General features: G+C 42.3%; 1 protein-coding gene across 1 annotated transcript; it reads right to left on the reverse strand.

Annotated features, from left to right (window-relative positions):
• Positions 1-205: 205 nt before the first annotated feature.
• On the reverse strand, positions 206-25,574 carry SMAD9 (SMAD family member 9). The gene is made up of 5 exons (XM_059996046.1): positions 25,163-25,574; positions 19,665-19,922; positions 15,842-16,063; positions 6,616-6,872; positions 206-3,715 (listed from the first exon to the last, which is right to left on the reverse strand). Exons 1-5 carry the CDS (start codon positions 25,572-25,574, stop codon positions 3,572-3,574), a joined length of 1,293 nt encoding a protein of 430 aa, XP_059852029.1. The 3' UTR covers positions 206-3,571.
• Between the last annotated feature and the right edge of the window lie 316 nt (positions 25,575-25,890).

Genomic DNA, 25,890 nt, shown 5'->3' on the forward strand with positions numbered 1-25,890 from the left:
CTCCCTGCAAGGTTCTATATTTAATGCCAGTTATTCTGAGGTGTTTAATTCAAAACTGTTACCTGATTTCTCTATAGGATGTTGGATTTCAAAAACATCCTATTTTCAAAATAGGACGGTTTAAGATTATCTTAAGGACTCATATGCAAGAAATCCTTCTATGACGTCTGCAGGGAAAAATGAGCCAAAAGACACATAGGTACAGTATTCTTTATTATAAACAATCAGGTAACAGTGTAAGTGTGCATTTGAAGGATAACTGAAGCCTAGCTACAATAATCAAAAACATTACTTAAATAGAAATAGTTTCTTTTTTGTTGGTTTGTTTTACATTAATTTGAATTTAACATATGCCAGGATCACCTAATCTTGTCATATAGTTCAGCTGTTAAATCCTTAATAGGAAAAGACGAAATTTGGAATGCCTGTTATATTTTGCTTTATTTGTTGACTATATATACCAAATATTCAGGACATACTCAAAGTTAAGCAGGTGCTTAAAGTCTAGCAAGTGGTACTTATAAAATGCTTTTGTTGCTGTGATGGGGGTATTCAGTTCCTAAGAAGACAATGAAAAGGAAATTCTAAATGCTAGGTTGTTGTACAACTTTTCCAGATTTATACTGAGTGTAAGAAAAGAATAACAAAACATAAATGTATTGAGAAGTGACATCTTAATAGTTCCAAAGCACTAGCAGGTATTAAAATATCATCTAACAACTTTTCACATCTCAAATTTTTAACAAAAAAACACAAAAAACAGGCTTGAACAACACCATAAATGTTCTGGGTCTTGTGAGCAGGCCAGATGTTGTTATTCTCTATTGCACAATCCTCGTCTATGGCAACCTTAAACATGTTTGGCTGATGCAATTAATGGCTTAGCATGTCCACTTTGCTCATTACCCTATAAAAGAATGCTATGACATTTTTTGGATTGTCTGTCTCAAGGAATGAATGCTAAATGAGCACATTTAGAAGTTTGAAATCAAATACTGCATTACTATTTTTAACAATTCTTGCCAGCAAAAATGTTAAAAGGCTGATTTAAAATGTGACTTACAGTGACTGAAGGATTAACTTCTCATCAATTCTAAATCCTCTGAATTTCACAGTATCTTAATAAAGGTGAGATAGGACTGGTAATGATGCATATGTACCACTTTAATTATTTATTTTTTGAAGAAATAATTTGGATTCACTGGAATATTTTGGCCTGGTTTCCCAAAGCTGCATGAAAATTGAATGTATTTTTTCATGTCATTTATAAGCAACTAGTACTGATTAATCCTGTAAAGGTATAAGATTACCAGAGGAGGAGTTTGACCACTGATGGAGAGACTCAGAAAGCTGTGTTTGCTCTCTGGAGCCCAAACCACGTGTACCTAACGCTCTTTCATGCAACAGTACTTGTATGAGGATGACTTCACCATATTAATGCCTTTTCCAAGAAAAGGGGAGATGGGGAAATTATCGGAAAATAGGGAAGCAAAAGGCGAAAAACTCAATTTTGAGACACAGAAGAAAAGTATCATTTATCCAAGGAAGTCTTCAACCATTACTTGATTGCTCAGAAGAGAAGGGAAATCAGCTTCAAAATAGAGATAATTAAGAAAATTATACTTTTTTTCAAGCATAAGAAAGATTGCATGGTTTGTTTTAAAAGTTCTTGAAACATGAAGATGATTCTACAAACAGATTTACTCTTAAGACTCTCAGCTCCAGAGGGCTGGGACGGGTCTCCTGTTTACATTCGATTCCACAGTACCTAACATTGTGCCAGGCACATACATAGTTGATGAACCAATATACTACGGAGTTTGCTAAACACTAAATGGACCACCTAGCATTAATGTAAAATGTAATATTTTCTATTGTATATAGAGAAGCTTCTATTACGTAACACTAGTCATTACAAGAGGTGACAGCAGTAGCTCACACATACGTCTTTTTCACATGATCATTCCTACCTTGAATACAATTTAATGAGAAACAACTACTATGCACTAATGCTAGAAAGAGTTGAGACAGAATGGATAAATGAAGAAACCTCCTGGATCACTGAAGTACCGTCTGTTACAAGCATAATTACCTTCTTAAATTACACATTTTATAAAGTGTGTGAAATATTTTTCCAAGCAATGCAGTGTTTAGTGGGTGGGAATTATATATATATATGAAAGTACCTAGGAATTTGGGAAATTTTCCTCTCTTTATCATCCAAGGGTAAATAAGAACAGGTTTTGATGTTGTGGATACATTTTTTTAAATATCCTGTTATTCAGGACCACTGTTCCTCAGAAATGATAGGAATTGTGAAATTATTATCTTACTTGGGAAGGTATTTCCAGGTATGAAGCTTTAGTTTTAGAAGAGGCTATCACATATGACCAGCAGATCATTTAATCAATAGAGACACTAAGTTAAATAACTCAAATTTGATCCCAGCAGTGTGCCTAGATTTTCTCAAAGGCTTCACCACTGTTTGGGTCATCTGTGAATAGTTAATATTTGCCACCATGTGAGGAAAATGTGGCAAAAGGCATGCCCTCACCTGGAGACTCTGAACATGGGAATGTGAGAAGGTATAAGTAAACAGGGTGCTTTTGTCCAATGCTCTTAGTTTACTGCTTCCGCACACAGGACTGACTGACATACATGGCCGTAGAGCTCACTGTGCAGACTCAGAAATCTGCAGAGCTGCCTGACACGAATCAACAGGAAAACAGGAACCCGAGATTTCCTATGTGGAAAGCAGGCATCTCCGTGGGTGATTCTCAGACTAAGTTCTGGTCTTATTTTGCAATTGGGGGATATAGCTCATTTCATGCTATTTTCATATGTATCTTCCCATATTAGACTCATTCTTTTTTTTTTTTACAGTGGTAGATAATGAGGCAACATGACTCTCAGCTTCACAGTTTCTTTCTTTTCCCATCACAGTTTAATTTGTTTAAAATGTACCGTTCATATCAGCACAATAGTCCAGCTATAGGCATTTCAACTTCAGAAATAAAGTTTATGTGACTTATCTTACATAACTGATTTTAAAAGCTTGATTTTTTTTTTTTTTTTTTTTTTTTTTTTTTGGCCAGTAGCACTAACAGTGAGGTTATTTCAATTTTATGGGTTTGGTAGCTTTGTTTTGTCCTAAAGTGTTATTTGCTCTAGTGCTGCTAGTACCTGATTTTTGCTACGTAAACAGTTTTAATATTTTTCCAGATTGGCCACACAACATGCCTTACATGACATGGTGGACTAAAGCTGCCTTTATTCTACCAACACCCTTCAAATACTGTTCCTACAGTTGCCTCTCATTTGTTCTCTCCCACAAAAGAAGCTGCTGCTTATTAGAGCGTAGGCACAAAAAACCTGCTTTTCTAATTACACTGTACTGGCATCAGGTTAACTAGAAAGCACAAAACAAATGGTGATACAAAATGTGAATAGTATATATTATATGTATTTACACATGTACTTAGAAACTTCAGTTAGTTGCAAATCTGAAATGATATAAGCCACTGCCTGCAATAGCATCTATCCTATAGAAATGTGGATGAAGACAAGACTGTTAAGACACTGAAGAAATCGGGTTGTGTGGAGAGCCCATTTGAGTCAGAACTTTGTCCAACCACTGCAGTGGTCCATGAAGGTGAATCTCAATCCAGCAGGGCGTGCTTGTGACATCCTGGCGATGATACTCGGCTCCCCAACCCTGAAAAGCAAAAACGGAGCGGAGTGATTGTGCCAGACTTTACAGGCAGCCTTCAGAGGCCCCAGCAGGCCCGGTGGACACAGCCCACCCAACCCGGGGCAGCGCCTGGGACCTGAGAACGTGAACTCTACGTTCCTGCAAGTACAGGACGACTTTTGCATCAACCAGATACCCTGAGTCCCCATCCATGGTTTCCTCCTGGGTTCACAACTAAATTCATGGACCTAGAGAGGGCCTGGGTTCTAGCCATGCCGGAGACCCTGGCAAATCACTTCCTCTTCCACAGGGAAAGGAACTTGAACTCATGTTCACCCCCTAATGCTGAAGACCCATGTTTTGTACAAGATGGTTGCTCACTACAGACCAATGACTGATCTGAACGTTGTAAAGCGAGGGCTGAGAGTGCTCTTGGTTATTCAGGATTGATGAACAAAGCTTGTTTCTCCTCTCCCCCGCTGGCTCACTTCTGGCAATTTGCCATTTGTGACCATCCATAGGAGAGACAGTAAAAATAGAGATAATAAGTTTAGTCAACATCCATCACCTCACATGGTTGCAATTTTTTCTTGTGATGAGAACTTGTACATTTCTTTTACATCGATCACCTGTAGTTATATTTGCTAGGGATTTATGTTTTTAAAAGTCCCTGCAATATAATAACAGTTTATTTTCTGTGAATTGTGTAGTTTTATGAATTTAAAGGTTGCATATCTGAGAAATACATCTTGCTGATCTTAGCAAAATAAGATTTCTGTGCAAGCTTACATTACAGTGAAATAATTACGTCTGAGATATTGGCATTTCATCCTAATTTGAAAAACACAGGCCTAGACAAAAGTAACCGCAAGTCAAATGGTTGTTCGTTAATGGCAATTTAACGCCCTCTGCTGGCTCTGAAGCATCAGAACGTTTGAAAAGATTTTCAGGTATTTAATTGCCTGACCGTGTGAAAATACTTTTAAAGCTTAACAGTAAATTTGAATAAAACTGCTTTGTCACCATGAAAGAAATGGATTCAAGAAGTCAGTTTTTCAATTGGAAACTCTATTCTTATTTTTTAAATAATTACTAAAATTATATATACAATAAAGACACAGTGGACTTCCCTAGTGGTGCAGTGGTTAAGAATCCTCCTGCCAATGCAGGGGACACCATGGGTTCGAGCCCTGGTCTGAAAAGATCCCACATGCTGCAGAGCAACTAAGCCCATGCACCACAACTACTGAGCCTGCGCTCTAGAGCTCGCAAGCCCCAACTACTGAGCCCGCGTGCCACAACTACTGAAACCCGTGCACCTAGAGCCGTGCTCTGCAACAAGAGAAGCCACCGCAATGAGAAGCCCGCGCACCACAACGAAGAGTAGCCCTGCTCGCCGCAACTAGAGAAAGCCTGCGTGCAGCAACAAAGACCCAACACAGCCAAAAATAAATAAATAAATAAAATTTTAAAAAGAAGTATAGAAAAACAGGACACACTTTTCAAGATAATTTTAAAGGATTAATAAATAAATTTTACTTTGAAAAAACCTGCAACAAGCCATACTGATTCCTTGGATGAATATATGACAATGGGAAAACATATACTCAGTTTGATAAACAAGCTCAGATTTGGAAATATTAGAATTATTTGCAAGTGCTTTGCGAGGGATGAAATAGCAGACAATGAAAGTGAGGTCTTTAGCTTCAACGTGCAAATCCATTTTTTTCCTTCCCGCTAAGTAACTTTTCCTCCGTTCTCCAACCTTCACATCAATTTTAGTAAGATCTAATTTGATAAATTCAACAAATATTCATAAACAGAACATCTACTGCTGTCTCAGAATTAATCACAAGCCCCATAATGTTTCTATTCCAATTTGTTTATACCTTTATAAACAGCACTTAATTCATACTATCTTGTATTAGAGTCAGTTCTGTCTGTTTTGTAGCTTATTTATAAATATGACTGCTCCATTTGCCTGTATGCTTTGTAAGAGTAAGGAGAGTGTCTTATTTGATTCAGGTAAATTCAACATTAACTGAGTGACCATAGGTGGTCAGCAGTGACCATAGGTGGTCAGCAGTTTGAGGGATGGAAGAATCTCTGTAGCATTAAGTTCTATACAATTATTGTCACTTTATCTTATGTGTTAAAAAAAATCAGGTAACTATCTTATCTTGGTTTTCCTCCAAAAGTAATATGCTTAAGAATTTTCTTAAAATTGCTAAACAAGAGATTTCATACTCATGGAGGAGCTCTTCCAAAAAACAACTAACATATGTACACTACCAAATGTAAAATAGATAGCTAGTAGGAAGCAGCCGCATAGCACAGGGAGATCAGCTCAGTGCTGTGTGACCACCTAGAGGGGTGGGATAGGGAGGGTGGGAGGGAGACGCAAGAGGGAGGGGATATGGGGATATATGTATACGTATAGCTGATTCACTTTGTTGTACAGCAGAAACTAACACACCGTTGTAAGGCAATTATACTCCAATAAAGATGTTTAAAAAAAAGATAGCATAGCTACCTTGTTTGATCAGTTGTTAGTTAGGGGAGCAGGGATTTGATTTGAAATCTGTTTGCTTACAGAGCTCATGCTTTTCCCAGTTAAGCTGCTGATCAGGAAAGTTGTACATTGTTTGGTAAAATTTGGACTCTGTAGTTTCCCTACTCTTGCTATTACCTGTAGGTAGAATTTTGACTTGTAGGATATTGTTCGTTTTACTGTAAAATTTATAATAAAAATTTAAATTAAATTTGTATTTACCTTAAAAAAAACAAAAAAAAAACAATTAAAGAGACTGCCGCCCCCCGGCAAACTGTTGTCTACTTACCCTGGCTGTCTAACTGCCACATCAACCAAAGAGTGCTTTTGCTTTTATTTTTCATCTTACAATTGGGAAGAAAGCACTCCTTACCTTGACAAAACTCATCCGGATGGTGCACATCTTAGTCAACTCATAAACGACTTCAAATCCGTGATGGACAGACTGGGCAAGCAGCTGAGCGAACAGCTGGTTGTTGAAGATCTTGAGGCTGCAGCCGCTGGGGATCTTGCAGACGGTGGCCGGGTGAAAGCCGTGCTGATAGTTGCAGTTCCGGCTCTGCACAAAGATGCTGCTGTCACTCACGCACTCGGCATAAACCTCTCCCCCAACGTAGTACAGATGCACGCCTACGAGGCAAAAACAGTCTTCCAACACCAGCACCGACTTTCGCTTGGATTTATCACCCTTCCCTTCTCATCAACCTCTGTAACCTCAAGAGATGTGACTATCAACTGTGAGGTTAATTTTAATATCACCAATCATTGATTAGTACCACACGTGCCCCAAAGGCTGACTTGCTTTAATTATCATCGATATTTTTTTCATGAGTCCATTTAAAAGTGGACTGCAACCCAGGTTTACGATCAGCACCAAGAGCACAGGAGTAGGCTCTCGTGTCCTACTCCCATCACTTGCTCAATCTCACGCTTGTTCCTTCCAAAAGGAAGATCTCTTGTTCCTTCCAAAAGGAAGATCTCTTGTTCCTTCCAAAAGGAAGATCTCTTGTTCCTTCCAAAAGGAAGATCTCTTTCAGCCTTTCTTAGAGCTGAAAGGCAAAGCATCCTGAGAAGGCTGCTGCTCAAAGTAAATTTCAGTTGTTGCTTTCCCTCCAAACGTCTGGGTTTAAGATTCCACGTCAATTTATAACAAGGGACTGGGGTTAGATGAGATGAAGATGTTCTAGTCTAGTGAGTATTAAAGACTAGAACAATTGTTCCCCAACCTTTTAGCAGGAACAAAATGGTCCAGCACGAAGTGTCAACATGATTGTAGATACAATCACTGTGCAGTGGCAAGGGGTTTGTAGAAATGATCCTGAATGTACTTACAGAGATAGATTTTGGATCTTTTAAAAATAAAAAAACATTTAAAAGTAATAGAATTGACCTGCAGGGGTTCTCAGACCCTGGTGTGCGTAACTCGGCATTTAGGAAACATTCCGGACACAGCCGCAGCAATGGAGGCACTTCTGCATTATACTTCCCGCCAGCTTTATGGCTTCCTTTTCCCATCTCCTTTCCGTTGATACAGTTTTAGGGAAGAGTGGTTTTCAGTATTATGTATCCCAACCACAGACTCCAACACAGTCTGAAGAAATGGACCCAGGGTCACAATGATGAAGCACAGCTCTTGATATTCAGGCCAAGGCTCCCCTCTCAGCACCTAGATCAGAGCAGCTCCCCTCCTCTGCTCAGCCTTCCTCTCCCTTTTCTTCCTCATCTCCATCATTCTTTCCCCTGAATGGCCCGGGGTCTGACACCTCGTGGCCCTGGCCGTGAGGAGAAGGCAGAAGGACTGTCCTAATTAGCTGGGACACAGTTACTTGGCTGCAGCGACATGTTGGAGGTGAGGCAGGGGCAAATCCAAGCAGACTTCCTTTAAAAACTCCCAGGGGGAAGGCCTGCCTCTGGGGTAGCTGTGAGTTTTTTCAAAGTGAGAGCGAGCAGGTGGTAAGAGAGCCAGAACATGAGGCTGCTAAGTGTTTAGTACGTCTTTGAATTGAATGACCTTCAAATATATAATCCTCCCAGAACCTAATAAGGAGAACAGATTTTTGTCATCTGACTCTGGTGTTTATTTAGGGGAGGATTTTCAGTCCTGTTAAAGTCTTATCCGCAGCCACAGACATGCTGGCAGAGCATGGAAAGCAGAGAAGAGACCGAACAAGGAGGCAGTAGTTTAGCATCCTGAGCGAGAAGAGGGGGCAGAGCCGACGGGATGCACCCGCAGAAGCCCAGGCCGGCCTCAGTACCGGGACCGGGGGGAGTTCAACCCCACTGCAAAGGAGGCTGGATTTGGGCTAGAGACAGCAGCATCGAAGGAGTCAAGTAAGCAAGGGATTTTATTTGCATCCATTTGACAGGCCAGAAGAGTGGCTTCAAACCACATGTGTGAGATGCTAGATCGCCATAGAGAACAGTGAGCAGTGAGGGTAAACGCCCAAAGAAGGCGCTACCTGAGACGAGAGAGAAGCCAGGCGATGGGGTCCTCGGGCAAGTTGCACCCACACCTCGGACGACCTCTCTTCCGGGGCTGCATCTTTCTTCCTCTGAGTTTTCCATCTGTGTGTGCCTGCACCCACCCTGTAGGAGATTAGGGAGTCTGGAGTCCTGGGTGGTGGTTAATTAGGACTCTGTGGGCTTGATTTGGATCTGCTGAGTCAGGCTGCAGGTCGGTCCCTTCTGGCATCTTCTGCAGCCTTGAATGACAGAGATGATGGAGGGGAGGTGGGGAGGATAGCGGCTCAGCTAGGCTTGTGAGTGGGTTCCAATGCTGTGGAACCCACAAACAGTCAGAGGGGGATGTCCCAAAGTGGAAGGAATATGCATGAATCCCCTCCAGAGTGGGAGTGGGGGTGGGGAAAGGATATCCCTGCAGAAAGTAGATCTCATCACCCCACAGCCCAGCTCTGAGAACCCTGATGCCTCTCCACTCTGCTTGGAAAACACCCTGAACTTATGAGCACAAACTCAACACCTTCCCTGGAGTTTGTAATTGATATCCCCCTTGGCTTTGCTGCCCTCTCTTCTGCACAACTATTTTATTTTATTTTTTTCCCATTAAAAATGCACTATTTATTGAAATACAAGTGAATTATCCAACTAGTCGCTGTGAAGAAGTGTAATCATACTGACTTAGAAACTCTATGAAATGCAGGGTGACATTCTTTTGAGTCCAGGCCATCTAAGGTAAGATCAAGATTTCAGAGAAACCCAAAGGCAAAGGGCCTCACCAGTCTTTACTCCCCATCAAAGATGCACAACTATTTTAAAATCTGGCTGACTGTCAGGACCCTCTGGAGCTTGAAGAAAGTGCATATTTCTGAGGGTGATTAATGATGATACTTTCAGAAATTCCTTATGTAGTTAGACATATACTTAAATATATGGGAGAAAGGATACGAGGTCTGAGATTTGCTTCAAAATACTCTTGTAAAAATACAGGGGAAAAGAACGGTACAGAATGTGACTCATTATTGAAGCTGGAGATGGTCATATGAAAATTTGTTACATGACTCTACTTTTGTGTAAGCTTGAAATTTTCCAAAATAAATTTTTTTTAATGTATGATTGAAAAATAATATAAAAGTAAAGATTTCCAGATCTACACCAGGGCTTTGGTCCAGAGGATGGAGGTGGGCCCGCCCAGGACAGTGCCTGCAGCTGTGCACTGCACAAACCCAGGGTGTGCCTCAGTCTTCCGAGATTTGTACAGTTATTAGAAGACTCCTCCAGCAGATGGCAGTAACTTCTCTTGAGAAATGGGTTCCTTCCAATTCACACAAAGACACTTCTGGGCTGGTAGCAAAGTCAGTTCCCTAAAGCTATACTTGAAGACTTTAAGTCTCTCTGGACAATATGATGAACAAGCAGCTTTGGTCCCAACTGACCTACACTGAATGCCCACTGTGCACTCACACACTCGGCGACTCTGCCAGGGTGGGTGAACCGTGATGCTTTCTCTCTCACCACTACTTCAGTGACCCCAGCATGCCTGGACATGCCCGGTCCCACCCCATCTTCACAGGAGCAACAAAACCCACTAGAGGAAATTTATAAAATACAGAGATGCAAAGAATAAAGATCAGCCACAAATCCACAGCCCAGAAATATTCAAAGCTAATATTTGTCACATACCTTTCAGTCTTTTATGTGCACATTTTAAACAAAATTAGGATCATCCTCTACAGGATCTTTTATAAACTTTTTTCACATATTAAAATAGTGTGGGGCTTCCCTGGTGGCGCATGGTTGAGAGTCCGCCTGCCGATGCAGGAGACACGGGTTCGTGCCCCGGTCCGGGAAGATCCCACATGCTGCGGAGCGGCTGGGCCCGTGAACCATGGCCGCTGAGCCTGCGCGTCCAGAGCCTGTGCTCCGCAACGGGAGATGCCACAGCAGTGAGAGGCCCGCGTACCGCAAAAAAAAAAAAAAAAAAAAAAAAAAAATAGTGTGAACATTTTCTCATGATATGAAGTATTCTGCAATGCCCTGTGTAATAACTGCAACAGTATGACATTCTGTGTTAAATTTTTTAGGATTTGCTTTTTCCGGGATGAGAAACCTTATACACATTCAAAGGCAGAATGGAAAGGACATTTTGAGACTGGGAAACTAAATCCATTGGGAAAGAAGCAATCCAAAAATCACCCTGAGCACTTCCCTAGTGATGCAGTGGTTAAGAATCCGCCTGCCAATGCAGGGGACACGGGTTCGAGCCCTGGTCTGGGAAGATCCCACATGCGGAGCAACTAAGCCCGGGCGCCACAACTACTGAGCCTGCGCTCTAGAGCCCGCAAGCTACAACTACTGAAGCCTGCGCGCTTAGAGCCCATGCTTGGCAAGAAAGAGAAGCCACCACAATGAGAAGCCCGCGCACCACAACGAAGAGTAGCCCCCGCTCGCTGCAACTAGAGAAAGCCCGCACACAGCAAGGAAGACCCAATGCAGCCAAAAATAAATAAATTTATTAAAAAAAAAAAAATCACCCTGAGGTGCAGACCCTCCTTCTAAGGAACTGACAAACCAAACCCTTGCCTCAGGATAATTCCTTTCATAAAACATGGAAGCATTACTAGGATTCTACAGAACAAGCTGAGACGTGCAAGAAAATAAAGATGCATTAAAAGGTGAAAAACTAATTCCAAAAGCAATTCAGTGATTTGGAATCTATGATAATTATGTTCGGGGAAGGTCTTGGTTTGCCTCAGTAAGTTCAATCCCTGGGACTAATGCCTCAGGAATTATAATCACCCACTCCTTCTCCCGTGAGAGGAAGAACAGCCAGCAGCCAGGACACACGCATGTCTGCAGCTGCAAAGGAGAAACCTGCCTGTCCTGCTCCAAGTGTCCTTTCACACCAAGAACCCGGCACAGGCTCATTACCAAGGTCAACAGCTCTGACTTCAGTTACAGCACAAATCGTAGGTGCTCAGAAATGACAGTGCTATTGATTAGGATTGTGTTAAGTTGTGCATTTCTAAGAAATATAATCCAACCTCAATGACCTTGAGAGCAGCACACATATGTCCATGCAGTCCATTCAAAACTGCGGTTTTCCTCATTATTTGGAAATCGGGGCCATCCTAAAAGCCCCTCTAAGAAAGCAGGCACGTTTTATACTCCAGTGATCCAACCTGGCTATTCCATCACTCCCAAAACATCAGGAAATAACCTTTGCTTTATTTTGCGCAGTCACAGATAGGTATGATATGTCAGCAGTTCTTCATCTTTTTTTCTGTAAAGATCCTTATAATCCTCCGATGGAGCTCTGTGTAACTCAGTGAGGTACTCCTTTTCTAGAATATTCTTGTGGGGAAAACACAAAATCTTCTCTGATTTACATTTTTAAAGTAAATCATTGTAAAATTTCGTCACTTTAGTACTATGAGGGCCTTATTTCAAGATCTCAGAGGTGATTCTGACATATCATGCCTGCAGCATATGGTAAGTATTTTCATTCCATATCGAAAGATTCAACTCCTCAAGTGCTGAACTAAGAGGGGTGCCGAGATGAAAAAGCAGCAGGGTCCCTCCCCTCCAGCAGAAGGGAGCGACGGGACCTTACAGACAGAGCCATGGGTGCAAACCCACATCACTCGTGGGACCATGGGTACGCTGCTGAATTCTCTGAGCTTCCATTGCCTCATCCATAAAACGGGACTAAGAAATCCTAACTTGTAGGGTGACAATAAAAATAATATGAGTAAGAGTCTGCCAGGGTGCCTCACACACATTAGGGAAAATCAGTGGGGGCAGCTATCAGTCATTTGAAAGGGTTCAAGTGGTCTGCCTGGTCTTCAAGGAAGAATATGGACAGACTTCATGTAGAATGCACCCTTCCAGGTTCTTTGAAGCCCTGCCTCTGACACTGAAGCAGCAGCCCGGGCTATTCTAGTGCTAACTAGCCTACGGCTATTTAAAGCACTTGGCTGGAGAGGTCAAAGTAATAGATTTGTTGCTGTTGTAAGGACACAACTAAAGGCTTGGTACCAAGCCTGCTGCCTCACAGTGCATTGCATTAGATGGAAAGCAGGATGAAAGAGCATGGGTGAGTCAGCATAAACCATCACCGCCACAGAAAACAACTCAAAGTACATGCACTGCTGACCGGTGGTGGCATGAACTTCCTTTAGAGGACCAGCCATCTTCCCTAACTTAAGTGGCAAGGAACACAAACCGGAAGTGACCTCAAAGCAACTGATAACTACTGAGGGGAGAAATGGCCCATAATTAACCATAATAAAAAGATTTTTTTTTGGTAGATACCTTCCACCCTTGCCCGCCTCCCTCCCACCCCCCACCCCCGCCTACAGTCTCATCTCAATATAACAGCCAGGGGATCCTTCTGAAGTGAAAACTCAGATCTATAAACTCCAACTTAACTCCATCTTCCTATGTCACACAGGCAAAGTTAAAGCACTCTCCATGGCTTCTAGGCCCTGAGACCTGGTCCTGTCTCCTCTTCTATGACTTCCTCACTCCCTTGCTCACGGTTCCATTCACTGTGGCATCCCTGCTATTCCTCACTATGCCAGGCAGGCTTCAGGGCCTTTGTACCTGCTGTTTCCCTTTGCTTGGAAAGCTTTCCCCGCTGCTACCGACACTGTCGATTCCCTCTTGAGCGCTCGGCTCAAATGTCACCTCCTTAGGAAGCCTGCCCTGGCTACCCTCCCCATTCCCTTCCCATCCTTTGTTTTTCTCTGGACAATTATCATTTGACGTGTGTGTGCGTGCGTGTGTATTATTTCTTGTTTGTCTTTCCTTAGTTGTAGGTAATCCACGAAGCCAGGGATTTTTGTTTTGTCTTGTTTGTTTCCCACTGCTACATCCCTAGTGGCAGAACCGTCTGGCTAAGATTAAATGCTCAATAAATATTTGCGAGATGAATGCATAGCTGTGAAGTCTGACTGTCTCTAGCAACTAGCTCCACAGAACACGTTAACTCATTCACTAACCTCAAGGTGCATTTGGCTGCAAACTTATTCAGGCTGGTGCTCCAGGAAGCCACGCAGCTCAGAACCAGATAATCCATGGGGGCCCCTGAGAGAGAGCCCCCTGACCTCACAGAAACCAATAGCTCTTGCTTTGAAATATTCCATGCCATGCTTTATGGCATGGCTTGTAGCCCCTTAAAAAATTTATCTTTTCACATTAGGACAATTCCAAAGCAGCTTTCTGAGAAAATTGTGCCTTTGCCTTGGGGACCATGTTGAGGGTGGAGTGCCCTTCCATCCAGGTGAGCATTTTCTAGGTTGGCTGGTTTTTCTAACAGGTCACCAGTCCTGGCTCTTGCTCCTATGTGTTTTTTTTGACCCTGTGGATTATCTCTCAGTTACTAACATGACACCAACCCTCCACATCTGTCCATCCACATCAGCAGCACCTTGAACAAACTACTTGCAGAAAGTTTCCCAGAAGGTATTTAACAGTCCTTGCATATTTTAATTATATTTTTAGATCAAGTGGCATAAGTAGAAGTCTAATATGCAGACCAATCTGTGAAGTCCTTTAGCAAACAGCTCTACAACATTACGTTTTAACATTCTACCTTTAGATTTCACCTAAAGATTCTTATAAAAATCATTTAAAAGTAAAACCATACCTGAGATATTTAAGATTTCAGTCAAAATATTACTTCCTTTGAGGAATGACTGTGTTTCCTCCTTTGGGATAAAAGTTACATTACAGATTAAGTTTCCTTTTTCTGACCTCCAGAGGAAAAGTTTAATCACAATCACAATGGTTACAATTACAATGGTAACTCTTGGAGATGACATACCTGTATTCTTCTCTCCCACGCACCCCCAGCTCCTGATTTTCTATTTTTCATTTATCATTTCACTGTAAAGGTTTCTTGTAAGCCACCTCAAAGCTACTATGGAAAGATACAGGATAAAATAAACAGAAAGTAACTTTTGCCATTAAGAGTCAACATCAGAGAAGGAACTCAGCCTGTCTCTAGTCAATGGTCTGTAGGTTTACAACAGGAGACATTTAGGACGTACGTTAGGAAGAATACAGGAAGCATCATAAGTGAAATAATGAATCTCCCCTGGAAATTTGAAATAAAAGGCTTGTGGCTACTTCCCAAGGTGGTATAAGTGATAGATGGGGAGAGAAAAGATCAAATGACTCTGAAGGTTCTTTACACCTGTGATTCCAGAGTAGAATAGTGGACAACCAGGCACCATTCGGATACTGCCAACTATTCGAATAGAAAAGAAAAGAACTTAAAATCCTCAACGAGGCCTCATGCTCAGCTGGGATTGATTATGCCAATGAGACAGGCTCCAAAAGCATCACAGCCAGACCCCAGTGAGGCCTGTGCTTATTCGGCTGTTGTAACAAAGCCTGGACACAAGAGAACCCCAATCACCTACCAAAGGCTTCCTGACATTAATAACTCAACGATTTTTTAAACTGCCTGGCTTCTCAGTCTCTAAAGGTAACTTCACCTGATATAAATAATCATCCAGCCAGAACTCCTCTTCTTCAGAAGTTATCCTATTTAGCATTTCAGGCAATTCAAAAATAATTCATAATACTTCTCTTCAATAATATCATCCTGGGACTTCCCTGGTGGTCCAGTGGTAAAGAATCTGCCTTCCAATGCAGGGGATGCAGGTTCGATCCCTGGTCGGGGAACTAAGATCCCACATGCCGTGGGGCAACTAAGCCTGCGTGCCACAACTACAGAGCCCACGTGCCCTGGAGCCTGCATGCCACAATTAGAGAGAAAAAACCCGCATGCCACGGCTAGAGAGAAGCCAGCACGCCGCAACTAAGACCCGATGCAGCCAAATAAATAAATGAATAAAAATAATAATTTCATCCTGTTTTCATATTTATCATCTTGTTCGTCTTCCTAATACCCACCCTACGCCACCCCCCAGAAGATGCTGTGCTGACCTCAGAGGTACAGACTCTAAGGTTACAAGACCTCCCATGCTTTTCCCAACAATATCCCCAGAATGGTCTCCCAGATCCCAGCCCTGGGATCATCCCACTAGGTCATGCAGCCAATCCATGGCTTGTTTCTATTTCCACGTTTTAGCTCAGAAGAATATAGGAAGGAACTACATATTTGCTTTTACCCTTTCCTATGTGTCTTCTGGTATTTTCTATCGTTGAGTTTCTGTTTACATTAGAAAGAAGTCCGAGACAGAATCTGTTCCTGTTATTTGAAGGGTCTGTGAATCCATCAATAAGCACACTTCGGGAGGAAGCCTGGAACGTCTCCCCAACACGGTTGTTCAGTTCATAGTAGGCGACTGAGCACCAGTGCTGCGGCTCCTCGTAGCAAACCGGCCGAAAATCTGAAAGAAAACGGACCAGACAGGACATCACTACCGCCACGCTCGTGCCTCCCAGCTCACGACTCCACCAGGAAACTGCGGTTACCGCTGTTCACCAGAAAGTCGGCTGCAAGACCCAGGAGGCTGCTGTGTGATCTTTACAAACCTGCCTCTTCCATGGAAGCTGTTGGCAGGTAGCTCATCTGGTCCACGTACCTGTGCACAGGGGCCACCGTCCTTGTGATTCTCCCATGGATGGAGGCTTTGTAAACATGTTTACTAGAATTGAGGGGCCAGGCAACAGCGATATGAGTGGATCCATGTAAACTTCATCCCCCCGAAAGGAAACACAGCTAAAAGGAAGCTGCCAGGTCACCTCATCTTTACAGACGACAGCATCTTACTGTTGCAGTGCCAAACTGAATCCCCGTGGCAACGAGTACCCTTTTCTAACGACCTAAAGCTGAAAAAAATTTGTTCGAATATGTAAAAATCAAACCAAAAACACTGCATAGGATTTTATTTAAGAAAGAAAAAACAATGTCCACATAGACTCACATTCTCCTTTGTGTACATATGGGATAATTACATAAAAATATTTTAAAGGGAGAAGTCTATTTCATTAGGAAATCCATGAATGTTATGTTTTCACCCCAAATTTTTCAAAGTTAAGTTGCCACTAACCCAAATTTGGCGGGTTTTTTTCTTCGCCCCTCACACTCTTTCTCTGCCTTTCTATTGATTATAGTATCTTTCTTTTCTTTGAATATTCTAGTAATTCTTGTGTCTAGAGTGTGTTCCTATATGCACTAAAATATGACCTCACAAAACAGATAAATTAGGGGGTTATTATTTGATTCCCAAATGGACCTTCACTTATGAAAGAATTCCCTCTGAGATACTTTAGATAGTAAAGCGCTTTGACCCTCCCTGCTCGGCGTGGTTCCTGGAACTGCAGCCACTGCATCACCTGGGAGCTTGTTAGGAATGCAGATTCTTGGAAAGCACCCCAGATCTAGGGAATCAAAATCTGCATTTCTACAAGATCACCACGTGGTCTGTATGAACATTAAAGTGGAGCAATATTTATCTAGCCTATTACAGGACACAAATAAAATTATGTAAAAGCTATATACATATTTTGAAGAGCACTCCTCTAAGCCAAATGAAAGACACTACTATAAACTTATTATAGTAAAGAAACACAAACGGGACAAAATTACTTACTTCTTAAATACCTAATTCCATACTAAAACATCCAGAACTACAGACTCGTAAATGTTCGGTTAAAATTTAAAATTTACTTGTTCTACTAACCAGGATAACACACAAAACATTCACTCTATGGGACTGAGGAATGCCAAAGTCAAAATGTGAAACCATGCTATCTGCCCCTGACAACACTTATGAAACAGCAGGCTGGCACGTTTTGTTTTCTTTTGCTTTTTTCTTTGTTTCCCAGAAGGGAGGTGGTAATAGGAAGTACTCTTGGAGAACAGCTACATTTGGCTGTTCATCTGCCAAGTGACCTCTGTTAGGCACTGACAGTACTAAGTGACTCTCAGCTGTGGCATCTATAGGTCAGGCATTCTGGGTCCCTGGGGCTTCGGCGGCATTATAAGGTGGGGGTGGTGTGTCAACTAAAAGAAAGCAGTAAAACAAAGGAACATCAAACTGATAGACTACACAAGGACAGCTTGAGTCAACCCTTTCTGCCGCTAAACTCCTGGCTTTGGTGGACAGTGTCACTGCTACAGAGAGACCACTAATGTAAGGGGGCCATTCTACGGTGACACTGGGACAGTCCTCCAGGAGAAACTGGTTGTCCTGAGGCCCTCACTAGAGGGTTGATTCGCTGTCCCTCTGACTTATGAGTTATTATTGGGTTCAAATGACTTCATGATGGGACCTTCAAATCTAGGAGCTATTCTCCTAGCTTTTCTCTATAGTCTGTTACCTGGCTTTCAAAACAGAGAACGCTAAACCTTCTTTGAAGTGAATTTAATTTTCCTGGTGCCATGGATTGTACAATGGCCAAAGGGAAACTCTGACTCAACACAGTTCAAAATATGGCCTCCAAAACACAGAATGGCTGAAACCTGATTATAAGCTTGTGCCCAAGGCATGCTAAGAAGGGCTCTTCTCCCCAGATATCAGTTTTATGATCAGATGATCATAATTAGGCAAATGGTATGCATTCAGTTGATAACATGTTATCAGAAATTAATTCAAGACAATAAAAACTCCTGAGGCAGAAAGTAAACTCTTTATCAAGGACCTCAGAACAAATGATTCCTCCTGTTCACATTCCTCATGTCGGTTCAGAGTGGTCTTGTTATGTTAGCAGTGGAGTTCAATGGCATTAACTCCACTGCTTTTGTTGAACTGAATTGTCCATCCAAGTAGTTCTCACACTTAAGTGGGCATAAAAATCGTCAGTGGAACCTGTTAAAATGCAGATTCCTGGGCCCACCCCCCGAAATTGTGAGTCAGTAGATCAGTGGCTGGATGCAGCCATGCAGGTTTTAACAGGCATTGCTGATGATTCTAATGCACGTGGTCCATGGACCACACCGCAGTGCCAGTGATAAGGCATTTCCCTAAGAGAAAATGAACTATGACCCTGGTGCAAAAGTTATAAAGGGGACCCTTTTGTAAGTCCTTGAGTCAATCTATCTACAAAATTAAGGGGCTGAACGTAGAGTTCATATGACCCATCAGTTCCATTCCTAGGTATGTACCCAAAGGAAGTAAAAGCAGGGACTCGAACAAATACTTGAACATCAATGTTCATAGCAACATTACTCACAAGAGCCGAAGGTAGAAACAACCCAAATATCCATCACCCAATGAATGGATATTTTTAAAATGTGGTATATCCATACAACGGACTATTGTTCAGTTACAAAAATGGAGTAACCGATACTGCTACAATGTGGATGGACTGTGAAAAACACCGTGCTAAGTGAAATAAGTCAGACACAAAAATCCCCACAAATATTGTACGGTTCCATTTATATAAGGTACCTAGAATAGGCAAATCCACAGAGGCAGAAAGTAGATAAAAGCTTACCAGGGGCTAGAGGAAGACGTAATGGGGACCTACTGCTTAACAGGCACAGAGTTTCTGTTTGGGGTGATGAAAAAATTTTGGAAATAGACCGTGGTGATGGTTGCACAACAGTGTGAATGTACTTGATGCCACTGGATAAATTGGGAGATTGGGATTGACATATACACACTACTATATATAAAATAGGTAACCTCCTGTATAGCACAGGGAACGCTACTCCGTACTCTGGAATGGCCTATATGGGAAAAGAATCTAAAAAAAAGAGTGGATATATGTACATGTATAACTGATTCACTTTGCTGTACAACTGAAACTAACACAACACTGTAAATCAATTATACCCCAATAAAATTTTTTTAAAAAAAGAAAGAAATTGATAACTGCTCCAAAATGGGTAGAGTCCTGATCTGGTTAGAGGGTGGGCAGGGTCCAACGGCCCGCAGGAAACTGCTGTGTGAACTGCAAGTGGCAGCGCTGGTTTTTACGATGGCCCCGCCTACACAACCGTGTAGGGTACTCGTATCCCGGGAGACCGCGGCTTTCACTGACCTGAGTGCTGGAAGGGGCTCTCCGGCTCGGAAGGGCTTCCCGGGGAGTGAGGGTAGCCGGCTGTGCACGGGGACTGCGGGAACGGGGGCCCGGGCGACGGAGGGAAGGCCGGGCACGGAGGCTGCTGGAAGGAGTCGGGGTAGGTGGCGTTGTGCGGCATGAGCGGCTCGCTGTGCAGGGACGCGCTGCGGAACTTGGCCAGGAGGCTCAGCTGCGGGTTATACTCGCTGTGTCTGGGCACGAGCACGGGAGGCAGAACTGGGGGGAGGAAGGAACCGGTATGTTAGAACCTCGGCTCACCCGCCCAAAGGAGAGTGGAGGCGGGCTGCTCTTCGTCTATCCATTTTTGGGTGACAAACTCCTGTTTTTCCTTTGGGAACTACCTGTCCACCATTCTGTGTGCTCATCGTGACATTGTCCACGAAGGTCCCATCTCCCCCTCAAAAGACAGCTTGGGAATCAAGCTGAAGCAATGGTTTCTCTCCTCGCAGCCAATTAACGAAAAGTTTAGCAGAGAATCGTTCTGATATCAGCGCTCTAAAAATTGCCTACTCATTCCCATCGCAGAAATGACCAGAGCTGCCCTATTACCTGGCCTTCTGGAGACCTGACTGTTCACTGCTTCCTTTGATTCTGCCAATAAAGCGGTTTTTTGTTTGTTTGTTTGTTTAGTGCAAAATCGGTTTCTATTGCTCACAATGAAACCCCAAGTCATGCCCAGAATACTTTTACTTCAGAAACCACAGTGAATTACTTAGATGACCAGCCTAAATTTTTAGGCTCCGTACGGCTGCTTAAGTAAAAACATTCTACTTGCCTTTAGCAGAAAGGCTTAAAGGTAACTAAAAGTTATAAAGTAAAAGATAAACAGTGAGTAGTAACAAAAGTGAATAAGTAGAAGATAAGCAGTAACAGAGAACTTATAGATAAAGTCTGTTCATTTTAGTATGTTTCCTTCTGGGTTCCATACTTTAAAAAGAACAATTCGCTCCTGATTCTATACAAAAACAGGAACAGATGCAATTCTCAAGGGCAAGCATTGTCCAGGCATTCCTAGCTCCTACTGACTTCTAAAGTGTCCCAAGGCTTGGCAGAAATAAGCTATTCCATGAAGTATTGTTGAGGGGTGACCTGGCACCAGCATAAGTTCCAGAAAGAGAAGCAGGGAAAACAGAGGGACGAAGTGATCAAAGAAATAATAGGCAAAAACGTCTCGGAGCTAAAGAAGGATCTATGTCATCAGATTGAAAAGAGCCACAGAGTATACAGCCTAATTAATGAAAAAAGATCCAGACCTAGTCATACCATCTTGAATTTCAAACACCTAAGGACAAACTGAATATTCTAAAAGCTCCCAGAAGATCACCTCAAAGTCACCTACAAGGACATGAGAAACTGATTTATTACTTCCCATCACCGATGCTGGACAGTAGAAGGCAATGGATCAATGCTCTTCTAAGGGGGAATAATTCTTACCCCCAAATCCCACAATGGAAACAAATAGAATAGCCAAAAGAATAATATAATTAATATTACATTAACTTATATAATAATATAATAGAAACCAAAATATAGGTTGAGAAGAGGAAGAAAGGAAAAAGGTAATATAAATTAGCTAAATCTTCATCTTTTATGTTAGAGTCAATGAAATTAGCTAAAAGTGATAAATTTGGAAACATGTATATTATCTAGAGTTATCTTCATATTTTTTTAGTAATAATGGAGAGAACTAGCAAAGGAACCAAGCCAGAATGATTCAAAGAGCTTGCTTCTGGAGATGGCTGAGGTAGCACTTGTTTCAAATCACACTATGGGTTTGTTATCACATGCAAGTATCAATAAAAACTTTCATAGAAAGTAAATGTTTTGGAGTAAACAGACAACAATTACAATACAATAACATCCATCACGAAGTCCACCATTTACCCACTATCGTACACTTATCTCTTCTTAACAAGCAATAATTTTCAGTTCTACAGGTAGAATATAAACTCCAACAGGTAGATGAAAAGTTTTAAGTGAAACCACTACAGATATGAGGGTGGCAGAGAAACAATGATTTCTTCCTCCTTCAAAAGCCAGTATTTGTATATGCCTTATGACATGATAGAACAAATACTCAACATCACCGTGCAAAAATAACCTGGATGATAAGCCATTCAATTTCCTTTTATGTAATCCATGAATATACAGGCATACAAAAATGCCTTGCCTCATGAATACTCTGAAAGTGAGGGGCTGACATAGTAAATGACATATGACTTCTTTTCCAGTGATGCTTCTTGATCACAGTGTTAACAAAGGTCAAATAAACACTCATTTTTCTCTTTTGGATGAAGAATTCAGATACTCACTGTGACTTCAGTTCTAAGGTAAGATATCTACGGTGTATTCTTAACATTGATAAACAGACTCCCTCATATCTGAATGCAGAGACTTTCACTCCAACGTGGCCTGCAGGTCTGAGGCACCAAAAGAAAAGAAAGGATGCATTTTTCTTTATTGAGGCAAATATCTTGATAATGTATTTCTATCATCTGGGTAAAACCAAAGGCAGTGAAGATTTGTAAGGAAAACTGATGGTATCATCCTGGTTGTAATTCAGCCTGACAAGCTCAGTTTACCTTAGGTTTGCACTGATCATATTTGTAAATACTTTCACTCAAAACACAGCTGTCTTAGCCCCTTAGGGCTGCTATAGCAGGTATACCATAGACTGGGAAGCTTATAAACAACAGAAATTTATTTCTCACAGTTCCAGAGGCTGGGCAGTCCAAGACAGGGGTACAGCCTGGTCAGGTTCTGGGGAGAGCCCTCTTCTGGGTTGCAGGCTGGCTTCTTCTCACTGTGTCCTCACACAGTAGGAAGGGAATGGGGTCTCTCTGGGGCCTCTTTTATAAGGACACTAATCCCACTCATGGGGGTCTAGCCTCATGACCTAGTCATCTAAAGCCCCCGCCTCTTAATAATATCACCTTGGGCATGAGGTTCTCAACATATGAATTTGGGGGGGGACACAGACATTCAATCTATAGTAATAGCTATTTCTAATTACTCAATTCTATTTCTGCATCACAACTGCTGCTTGCAAATATGACCTAGTGAGCTTACAGACACTGGTCTCAATGTGATGCCACCTTTTAAATACCACACTATCTAAGCATTACCCTGGGGGCAGATAATGGAAGGAGTTACTGCGTATAAGGAAATGCAGAGCAAAGCTGAGAAAAGCTTTTGTATCTTTTTCAAAAGTCATGTGGTCTGATAGAGTGTGGGCATTTTACACGGAGGAGAAATTATACTCCTGAAATAACCTCCAGTTGCATGAAGAAAAATCATTATGAGCCATGAAAACATTTTTGCACAGCTTCTACCAGACGCAAGGCACACAAAGTGAGGTCTGAGGACTGGTGAGACTTTACCAGCTGCTGGGTACCAGTCCGTGGAAATACAAGTACTGAAACTGAGAGTCTGTGTTTAGAAACTTTAATAGCCACTTGACAGAGTAATTTTATATCTGTTGAAATGAATAGTAAAAAATATTGAGCTTGTATTTTGTAAGTCTTTCAAAAGTTTTATCTGCCTAGTAATTCATTTGTATTGTAAAAATACTGATATTTGAGGGATTGGAAATTTTTTTAAAAACTGGTCCTTCACTACAGATAGTTTGAAAAGCACTAAAATTGATTATTTAAGTGGTTGTGTGAGTGTAAACAAAATCAGAATTCAGCCTTCAAGGTTCCTAAAACGGGTGGTCAAAAGATGAGAGATTTCAAAGGCAAAACTTCAGCTTTATGATAATCAGGGACCCAGCAAACTTGGTGCACATTAGCATCTTCATTGTTCTCAAAATACTGACTTTAAGCACGGCCAGAAAGCTAGATGTAAAATATGCCTTTTTCTATTAAAAGATCAAAGTTAGGAATTGAAAAAAAAAAGGTATAGCTTAAACATTACCTTAAAATCAATACAATCTTTGCCCATCTTTCATTTTTGAAACTCAAACCTAAAATACGATGATATGAAATCTACCTGCCCTATAAAAACATTCACACTATCATTCCTGAAAGAACCTCACATAATATGAAAACATGAAATAATCCTTTAAAATTAGGGTTTCAAGTGTTCAAAAGGAAAGCCAGATACATTTTACAAGATACTTCTTACAAGACACATTTTATAACTACATTACTCAGGAAGAGAAAAATGATTTCTTGATAAATATTTTTCATGGGATGTATTCTGAATGCTTAATATAATTCAAATCTTAGAAACAAAAGGGAAATCAAGTCATTTCTGTCATAAACTCATTGATGACATTTTTTTAAAGTAGGCAAAGATAGCTCAGAGAGAAGCAGGAAAGAAGAGGAGAAAGCAAAGACCTACACGGTCCAGGGGAAAGCACACCACATTCACCAGGAATGTGGGCCTTTCTCATCACAGTCTCACCCTGTATCCGGGGTGATGTGACCGTGAGAAGCATCCACGTTCAGGCAGGTGACTTCCTTGACAACAGTTTAACAGCATGATAGTGGGATTTGGGAGCCTGAAAGGTCACCTCACTAAGACTGCTATAGGCTGGGCATGACTTAGCCAGGACGGCTGCAAGGTTAACTGAGCCTGGGAGGGGGCCAGGAGGCAGGCTGGACTCCCCCCACTACCTGCCTTCCTACCTAGAAGTGCCTCGTAATGGACATGGGCCAGTTCCCAGAGTGCACGTGCCAGCCCTTTGGTCTCCTGGAATGGGGCAGATGGCCAGTCAGGGAGAGGAAGCTCCCACAAAAACTGTATCCATCAAGCCATAGGAACACTCCATCCAAAGAGAAATGTAGTCAAATTGTTACAGCCAGTGTGAAGGAATGAAGAGCAACACCAGGCTTCTCCAAAAGGGTGTGTGTGTGTGTGTGTGTGTGTGTGTGTGTGAAATACAGGTACACACACACACATGTGTGTGAAGAGTTTTAGGAACAACACCTTCCTATATTTAAAGCCATATTTAAGAACAGCCACCAATCTCCCCTAACCGCCACTATGTTCAGTCTTGGAAGGGTTTCCAGCAACTCTTTCACTGGCTGTTTTCAGACCCAGGTAGGAGATATCTCCACTTACTTGAGCTTGGGGAAAGTGCAGCCCGTTTAGCTCAGCACAGTTGAGTGCAGCAAAGGGGGATGGGGAGGAGGATGTTTATTTTCTTCCAGTTGATCATGTCGAGGCGATATTAAGAGCTTTCAAGAACTGGATGATGACTCCAAAATGCATCAAAATAAAACTGCATTTTTCAAAATCACACAAAGCTTACACGTATACTGAAATGAAAATATCTTCTGTCTAGATTGTTCTGACTACAGAATTTGGATCAGTTCCTGCAAATCGAACCTCCCTCTCTTCTCTCCCTCTCTCGCGGGAAGGGGGGGTCCTTCTCCTGCCAGTGCCCCATGTTCTCCACCAACTGAGACACACCCTCTTACCTCTTACAATGAACCATGAAGGAAACCCACCTGGCGTCTCCACACGGCGGTAGTGGTAGGGGTTGATGCACACCTCTTTCTGCTTGGAGCCAAATGGGAACTCACAGCACTCCAGTGGCTTCAATTCATGGTGAGACTGGAGATCGGGCCAACGCCACACTCGGCAGTAAATGACGTGGGGCAAACCCTTGCGGTGAGACACCTGCAGCCGCCCGTCCAGGGAGCGGGGAATCGTCACACACTTGCTGGGTTGCCCTGGGCAGCTGAGCGCCCTCTCCAGCTCATCCATGGCTCCTTTCTTCTTCTTTAACTTCTTCACTAATGAGTCCACCGCCTTCTCTGCCCACTTTTCCTCTTCATCTCCTTGCTTCCAGCCGAGCAGTCTCTTCACTGCTGGGCTGGTGAAGGAGAAGAGGGAGCTGATGGGGGTGCTGGAGTGCATAAGAGAGGGACCACAGGCGTCCAGTGCAAACAGGAGCTGGACCCAAGGCCCTTCACTGCCTGCAGGGCCCGAGTGAAGTGAGCAAGGACGCCTCCCGGGATGTCATAGGTACCAACTCTCCAGGGAGGTCATAGGTCTTCCCTTTCTTCTGGAAGTAACTGTGACCAATGCGGGCTGGAAAGGGGGTTGACTTTCTCCTAAGCCCTGGGATGGGCTGGCCAACTCTGAAAAACACAAAATAAGACTTCAGTGAACTTAATCAGGATAATTTTCAGAAAAGGTTAAAAGTTGGATGTAAGAGGGAAAATATTCTTCA

The sequence above is a fragment of the Delphinus delphis genome, chromosome 18 (genome assembly GCF_949987515.2).
Source record: "Delphinus delphis chromosome 18, mDelDel1.2, whole genome shotgun sequence".
Classification (NCBI taxonomy): domain Eukaryota; kingdom Metazoa; phylum Chordata; class Mammalia; order Artiodactyla; family Delphinidae; genus Delphinus; species Delphinus delphis.